The sequence below is a fragment of the Nuphar pumila genome, unplaced genomic scaffold, assembly GCF_984573655.1.
Source record: "Nuphar pumila unplaced genomic scaffold, dmNupPumi1.hap1.1 HAP1_SCAFFOLD_2481, whole genome shotgun sequence".
NCBI lineage: Eukaryota > Viridiplantae > Streptophyta > Magnoliopsida > Nymphaeales > Nymphaeaceae > Nuphar > Nuphar pumila.
Window position 1 is genome coordinate 5,084 of NW_028323934.1, and position 6,014 is coordinate 11,097.

General features: G+C 51.3%; 1 protein-coding gene across 1 annotated transcript; it reads left to right on the forward strand.

Annotated features, from left to right (window-relative positions):
* Positions 1–1,015: 1,015 nt before the first annotated feature.
* Positions 1,016–5,524, forward strand: LOC149808676 (T-complex protein 1 subunit zeta 1-like). The gene is made up of 6 exons (XM_089995198.1): positions 1,016–1,172; positions 1,702–1,907; positions 2,428–2,673; positions 3,223–3,633; positions 4,250–4,530; positions 5,218–5,524. The coding sequence occupies exons 1-6, from the start codon at positions 1,016–1,018 to the stop codon at positions 5,522–5,524; spliced, it is 1,608 nt and encodes a 535-aa protein (XP_089851324.1).
* Positions 5,525–6,014: the final 490 nt, after the last annotated feature.

Below are 6,014 nucleotides of genomic sequence, written 5' to 3' on the forward strand. Positions count from 1 at the left end.
TCTGAGGCAACTTCTACGCACTGCAATCCCATCACTGCTCGCATCGCCTCCTTTGCGACGACGTCAAAGCAGCGTCTATTGACTTGTGAGGTTGACCAGACCTCACTACCAAACAAAACTGAGCTGTAGATGAGGGTCTGGATCATCATGGCGCGGGTTTTGATCGGGATACGATGACAAGCTAGAAGTGGCCTCCAATACCCCAAGGCAGCACGCATTTTGCCCAGTGCTTTGCTTGCATGTAAATCCCAAGACCCGCTTTCTATGAACCAAACTCCCAAGTACTTATATCTGCACCTGCGACAGAGCGTGCCCATGCAGTGTCCAGGTGTTCGATCGCTACTCAGCTGGGACGCTCGCTGATTCACCTTCCTTAGGATGGAACACCATCACGACACTTTTCACTTTATTTGCTTGCATACGCCAGCGTTTCAACCATTCAGCCACATGGTTGATACTGACCTGCAAGTCCTGGGGATCAAGTGTCAGACCATTAAGGTCGTCAGCATATGTGAGGGCCCTGACCTCGACCCCTTGCGCAATGCAAATTCCTTTGGGGCCGCCGTCCGTATGCATCGACTCCAACAGATCGCCGATATAGATGTCGAAAAGTAGGGTGAAGAGGGGGTCGCCCTGTCCAACGCCTTTCTAGTCAAGACAATCATGCCAGCGTTCTTACCACCTCAAATCTAGGCAGATAGCAGCATAGCTTTATTATACGCTAGAAGCGGCTTGAAGCAAATGCAATGTTGCTTTGACTGATTCAACATCGAGGGACAGACCCAAGGCTCCAGACAGATCAAATACATGCGTAGGGTTGGCCACCCTCGAGCACTTGGGCCGCGATACTATTCCGATAGCTCTTGCAGGAGGCACATGGTCCATGCCGTGGCCCATGACATGGAGGAATGCAAGAAAGTTTGCCAGTTAAATAGCTTATTCATGAACACCGTCGGGGAGGAAACAGTTTACTGCAACTGTGCCACGTTCTGCTATTGATGTACGCGTTGGCAAGATGTCAGGAGTTCAAATGCTTAACGCGAATGCTGAGGTCATGGGCCGACAAGCTGCACTGTTTATGAATATCAACGCGGCAAAGGGCTTGGAGGATGTCATGAAAACGAACCTGGGCCCCAAGGGAACGATTAAGATGCTCGTTAGCGGAGCAGGGGGTACGCTTTCACGTTGATCCGTTTCATCTGCAACTCAAGGCTTTAGAACATGTGGTTGTGTGGTTGTAGAAAGAGCCTGTGCAGGAGAAGAAGGCAGGACAGACAATGCTTGGGAGTTGTAGAGCGGTCAGTCTTGTGCCTTGGACGATGGCGTTGTGGTTCAGACGATGGCAATGTACATACTTGCAAACTCGCCATGGCATTACTATAGTAGATTCTCGTGTGTTCTTTCCATAAGATCTCTCAGCAGCTTCTACTCTTGTCAGCCTCCTGCCTCCACTTGTTCTGCCACCTTGGCACCTGCCGGTTCAAAGCTGCAGCAATGTGCTCCCATGGGGTTTGTCATGTGATGAAAATGTACGAATAGCTACGTTTGTTGTTAGAAATGTGCGTTTACACAGCTGGAAACTAGGCACTTGACCGTTCTGACCCTGCCATGTGAACCCTTTGCTCACTGCAGTGCACAGATTAGCCGGCAGTTGCATTGATGTCGATCATTCTGTGCTCAAGTTGACTCTCGTTATCGCAGATATCAAGCTCACAAAGGACGGAAATGCCTTGTTGCGGGAGATGCAGATCACCAATCCTACAGCTGTCATGATTGCACGCACCGCAGTGGCACAGGATGAAATCACAGGAGATGGGACAACGTCCACGGTGCTTTTAATAGGCGAGCTTCTGAAGCATGCAGAGCGGCACTTGCAGGAGGGTGTCCATCCTCGCCTCTTGGTGGAGGTCCGATCTTGACTGATGGCAATGTTTTGGGTGCAATACCTCAAGTGCAGATATGTCGTTTGTTGCTGTTTAGATGCGTAACTGATCAAATGCATTTATACACTGTGTGCTTTCGATTGATTCACCCTGCCACAAGCTTGGGCCGCTTCAGTAGTGTTTTCAGACAGTGAAGGGGTCATATACTTTCAGCATGTCAAGAAATCATATCCAGCAAAAAGCCTAACTCAGATCTTCAAGACTGGACGGTTTTGAATGGATTTGTCTTGTTGGACTGCATGTTTCACCTGGTTGTGGTTGTGAATATGAGCCTCGCGATCAAAATGCAATACTGTGGACAGTACAGAGCTCAAGTGCATGCTATGGAACGTCATCACCTCGCACATGAATGCCACTATCATGTGCGATGCCCGATACCATGAGCTAGATATGCAGTATGTGATGTATCGCCAAAACGACATTGCTGCTTTGCTTTGCCGGCTCATCTGCTGCAAGCTTGGGACCCTTGGAAGTGGGTTTGCAGGGCTTGGATGCATCAAAGAATGCAGTGCTCGCTTTTCTGGACACCTTTGCAACGGCAGTAGATGCCTCTCAGCGCGAAATTCTGCAAGCTGTTGCCACCACAGCACTTAAGACCAAGCTGATGGGTGTCCTGGCGGAGAAGATGTCGGGCACGGTCACAGATGCAGTGCTGTGCATCAAGCAGCCGGACCAGCCGATGGATCTTCATATGATCGAAATCATGCACATGCGTCATAAGCTCGATCAGGTCAGAGTCACTTCTGTCTCAGCCAGTCATTCATGCCCTTGCCCCATGCGCGAGTGCTTCTCAGCCTGCCTCGTGCGACAATGGTTGGTTTTTTGGCATTAGAATGTGCATACATCGGCATCACAGTCTGGTTCGCCCAGTACACGTGGTCCAACCATGAACCTGGCCACTGGTGCATGCTTGGATCTGCGAATGCTGCTCATCACCGAGGCAAATGCACTCTATCTGGGGTGCAGACGTGCTGTCTATGATCCATGATGTACGTGCCAGGGTTTCATACAGCTTCTCTATCATCTGACATCGATTATGTCGACAGGTCCATGGCAGAAGGTCATCGGCCATGGGACCTAGCACAGGGTCATCACACCTGAAACGACTGGATGCAGCTGACCAGTTGCGCTGGCAATGATATGACGTTACTAGCAGGCGCCCAACTTTCCACATGGAGCCGCACGGTCCTTGTGGTGGCATCGTTGCGGAAGAAGCCAACAATATAATCAGTTAATCATGATGGTCGTCGGACCAACCTGTGTCAGCTTGCACATGCAGGATACCACCCTGGTGCGAGGGCTAGTGTTGGACCACGGCTCCCGCCATCCCGACATGCCTAAGCGCCTCGAAAACTGCTTCATCCTATCCGCCAACATCTCGCTCGAGTACGAGAAGTCCGAGGTCAACTCCGGCTTCTACTACGCAAACGCAGATCAGCGCGAAAAGATGGTAGCCGCCGAGCGCCAAGTCACCGACGATCGCGTCCTCAAGGTGATCGCGCTCAAGAAGCTCGTATGCGACACCCCCGACAAGAGCTTTGTGCTCATCAACCAGAAGGGCATTGACCCTGGCTCGCTCGACGTGCTTGCAAAGAACGGCATCATCGCACTTCGACGCGCTAAGAAGCGCAACATGGAGCGCATCTCCCTTGCCTGCGGGGGCTTCACCGTCAACTCGACCGAGGAGCTGGTACGCGCTTTCTGCTGCATGCCTGTGCTAGGTAGACATGGAGCTTTGGCCAAGCGGCAGGTAGCCCAGTTGTCAGGTGGCTAATAGCAATGTGTGTTTTTAGCCAGAACCTCGGCCCAAGCGATCTGTGCCCTGCGGGACAGATGATGTGCATGCTATGCCTCGAAAGGTCCTTCATGATGGTAACGTGGTGTGTGGCAAGATGAGTGTTCGGTGAATCTGTTTATTGGCATCATCAGGATCAGGACATGCATGCTGACAGAGCGAAATCAAGTGCGAGATGGGTGAGCTGTATGTGCCACAATGCTGACCTTTTGCCTGCTGTGTTTACCCAGTAGTCCCTCACATCCAGCAGGCACCTTTTAGTTTCGCACATGGGTGCCCGAGTGGTATGTAGACAATCAGCATGGTCAAGAGACTAACTGTGATTTCTTGCCACATCACCGTAATATTCGCCAGGCATGCGAGTCCCGATGTTCTCTTCCTGGAAATGCATGAATTGCGTGCATAGGATCGGGTGGAACCCATTCTGACGACTGCATCACCATCGATGACAAGCCCGATGGTAACCTGTGACAACAAGGCGTCCAGTCAACCGTTTTTGACGGTTTCGCAGGAGCCAGCATGCTTGGGATGGGCGGGCGCTGTGTACGAGCACAGCCTGGGGGAGGACAAGTACACGTTTGTGGAGGACGTGAAGGTGCCAAAGTCATGCACCATCCTCATCAAGGGACCCAACGACTACACGATTGCACAGATCAAGGATGCGGTCCGCGACGGCCTCAGAGCTGTCATGAACGCCATCAACGACGGCAAACTTGTTCGTGGGGCGGGAGCCTTCGAGGTGGCAGCTGCCAACCACCTGCGAATGGTTGTCAAGAAGAGTGTTCAGGGCAGGTGTGCTTCCACGGAAAAGGGCTTCCTGCATCTGTAGCTCGTGCATTTGTGTGTCTGAACATTCACCGCGTTATGTTTTACGGAAAGTTGTGGAAAGTGTTTTGTTGGTTGCTTTTGTGTGCATGTTTTCCCGTTTTAGAGCGCTTTCAATTCCTATGTGTTTGGGCTGCTGGGATCGCAGCCGAGGAGCATCACAGCCGCCCATGAGATGTTTTTTTTATACTTTGGCTGGATCACTCCCAAGCCAGACTGACAACGGCGTCGAGACGGGTGCGCGCTTGCTGATTGTGCTGCGGTTGGTAGATCTGTCTTGGACGTGTTGCACACATGCCAGAGTCATGGCTGGAAGAAGTGAGCATATGCTTGTTGTGAGCGCGTACATGGCACATCATGATGGGACTTCAATGACAGTTGAAACTGGTGAAAGCTGCGATGACCTATGCCATTTATATTCAGGGGTTGCCATGAACTCACGCTTTCATGTCAGATTGTGCAGTGGTACGCTCTGAAAGATGAGAGTATTGAGCACCATGGAGTCTTTGTCTTTGTGCTCATGGATGATGGTGAGCTATCTTTGACAACGCTAGGCAAGATGTGACACAATTTGGCATCGTGTCCTTTGGCATTGTGTCACGCATGACTGGCTGCTCTCCTCCGTTTGCGTTACTGACAGGCGATGCAATGTAGGGCGAAGCTCGGTGTGGAAGCGTTCGCGGAAGCTCTCCTGTCCATTCCAAAGATCCTCGCCGAGAACGCTGGTTTCGATGCACAAGAGTGTTTGATAAAGATGCAAGAGGAGCATGATAACGGCATGGTGGTGGGTCTAGCGTTGGACTCAGGGGAGCCGATCGACCCGGTAGCCGCTGGCATCTGGGATAACTACCTGGTCAAGAAGCAGCTGATCCAGAGCGCTCCTGTCATTGCAAGCCAACTGCTCCTTGTTGACGAGGTGCTCCGTGCGGGTATTAACATGCGGAAGCGTGGGCCGGGCTAAGCATCCGTGAAGCATGCGCGAACTGTTCAGCAAGATGGTGACACGATGTAATATGCTGTGCTGCGCACTGCTGTTGTCTGCTTTATCCTGTCAATGAAAATTTCACCGACATGGCATTCTTGAAGTATTTGACGATGACGGGTGGGCATAGTCTGGGAATAGTTGGCCCCCCTGCTGCAATTACTGCGGCTGAGATTTGTGGCCTCGAGTGATGGGAAATGAAACATGAAATGAAAATTGAGTCGGGAATCGATTGTACCTTCTCGAATCAGCAAGTGGGCGGTGCCATGATCTGGAAGTCATCCTCGAAACATCAAAAAGATTTGGGAACAAGCACGAGCCGTCCTGATCTGAACTGCCTGAGCTCCCCGCCATGTGGGTTGTTTTCTTGGAAACGTTCTGCTTGCAGCCTACCACGAACATGTGTCACTTGCACATGCAACATCCCTTTGCACATATTATGATGTTGCATACAATGCAACTCCATCCG

What these genes read in the sequence shown, in the direction of transcription:
- LOC149808676 (XM_089995198.1), top strand. Translation starts at nt 1,016, where the DNA reads ATGTCAGGAGTTCAAATGCTTAACGCGAATGCTGAGGTCATGGGCCGA. An exon ending in ATCCTCGCCTCTTGGTGGAG is followed by an intron (nt 1,908 to 2,427) that starts GTCCGATCTTGA and finishes GTGGGTTTGCAG; the next exon opens with GGCTTGGATGCATCAAAGAA. An exon ending in TCAACTCGACCGAGGAGCTG is followed by an intron (nt 3,634 to 4,249) that starts GTACGCGCTTTC and finishes ACGGTTTCGCAG; the next exon opens with GAGCCAGCATGCTTGGGATG.